At 34.9% G+C, this 1,176-nt stretch overlaps 1 protein-coding gene across 1 annotated transcript in view; it reads left to right on the top strand.

The window, feature by feature from the left end:
• Positions 1–604, top strand: part of LOC106013705 (protein PIF-like) — a 12,749-nt gene extending 12,145 nt beyond the window's left edge. The window contains exon 6 of the mRNA XM_013090142.1: positions 597–604. Within this exon, the coding sequence (XP_012945596.1) occupies positions 597–604 (8 nt within the window). The remainder of the gene's footprint in view (positions 1–596) is intronic.
• The last annotated feature ends 572 nt before the right edge of the window (positions 605–1,176 follow it).

The following is a 1,176-nucleotide window of genomic DNA, read 5'->3' as shown; positions in this document are numbered from 1 at the left end:
TACCCATTTCTCCTGGGTGAAGTGAGGAAAATGTGTACAAAGTGCTTTTCCCAAGGACACAACGTCAGGACCCTGACGGGATTCGAACCCACGACCTAACGGTTGCGAGTCCGAGAGCTTAACCACTAAGGTAACCTCATTGTGTTGCAAATTCGGTAAATAACTTAAGTAAATAACCAGAACTATTATAGACCGTCAGTGTCCAGTTAGGCTTCTCTTAACCTCGAGCTAATTTAAAAAACACACATCGTGTAGCTGGTCCATACGATCATCAAGTACATTAATCTGCAAACTGTTACCAAAATTTAGGGAGTCTGGAAAACGTTTCTTCTTAATATTCAGTCACAATCGAAAGTACCCTTTTCTCTGTGATACATGGAAAGTATTCCAGCATTATTATTATTATACTCTTGGTAAACTAACATTGTTTATAACACGGCAGTTACATGGATTTCTATTTTAAACAACTCTAGCGTCATTCCTCCTGGACGTGAAACAGACAATACTATAAGCTTCTCTGCCAATATTGGTCTATTTAATCTATTTAACCTCATCAATATGATCTCTCAAGTGGACGGCTGTAAATTGTCTTGCAGGGTTCTAAAAATAAAATGTAAAAAAAAAAAACACAAAAAAACCCAAATTAATTCCTTTTTTCTTCCTTCTTTCATTTATTCAACCATAATTGGGATTATCCAGGCTAATCATAACGAAACTTCGTACCGGAATTTTGTACCAAACATTTCTGAATGGAGTGAAAATCATAATCTGCTTTTAATTATGAAAGAACTTATAGTTGATTTTAGAAAAAAGAAACTGCCCCTGCAACTACTCGACATTAAAAATAAAAACGTCGAGCAAGTGTCATAATATTTTAAGTATTTGGCATGTCCACACTTCTTTCCTGCATAAAAAAAAGTGAACGAAAGGCTTTTCTTTTTTTTAAAGGAAGCTCATGTATTTGAAAGTTGATATAACATTGACGTCCATATTTTATCATTCTACCTTTGAAAGTATGATCAATTCCTGTATAACAGCATGGGCTGGGAACACAAGACAACAAGATAAAGAAAAATTTTAATCGATTAATACGGAAAGCATGCACAATTCCAACATCTGCATTCCCATACTTGGATGAATGGTACATTATAGCTTGCACTAGAAAAATTAATTCCA

The sequence above is a fragment of the Aplysia californica genome, unplaced genomic scaffold (assembly GCF_000002075.1).
Source record: "Aplysia californica isolate F4 #8 unplaced genomic scaffold, AplCal3.0 scaffold01153, whole genome shotgun sequence".
Lineage (NCBI taxonomy): Eukaryota > Metazoa > Mollusca > Gastropoda > Aplysiida > Aplysiidae > Aplysia > Aplysia californica.
The sequence above is the reverse complement of the archived record's forward strand: the minus strand, read 5'-3'. Positions and strand labels throughout refer to the sequence as shown.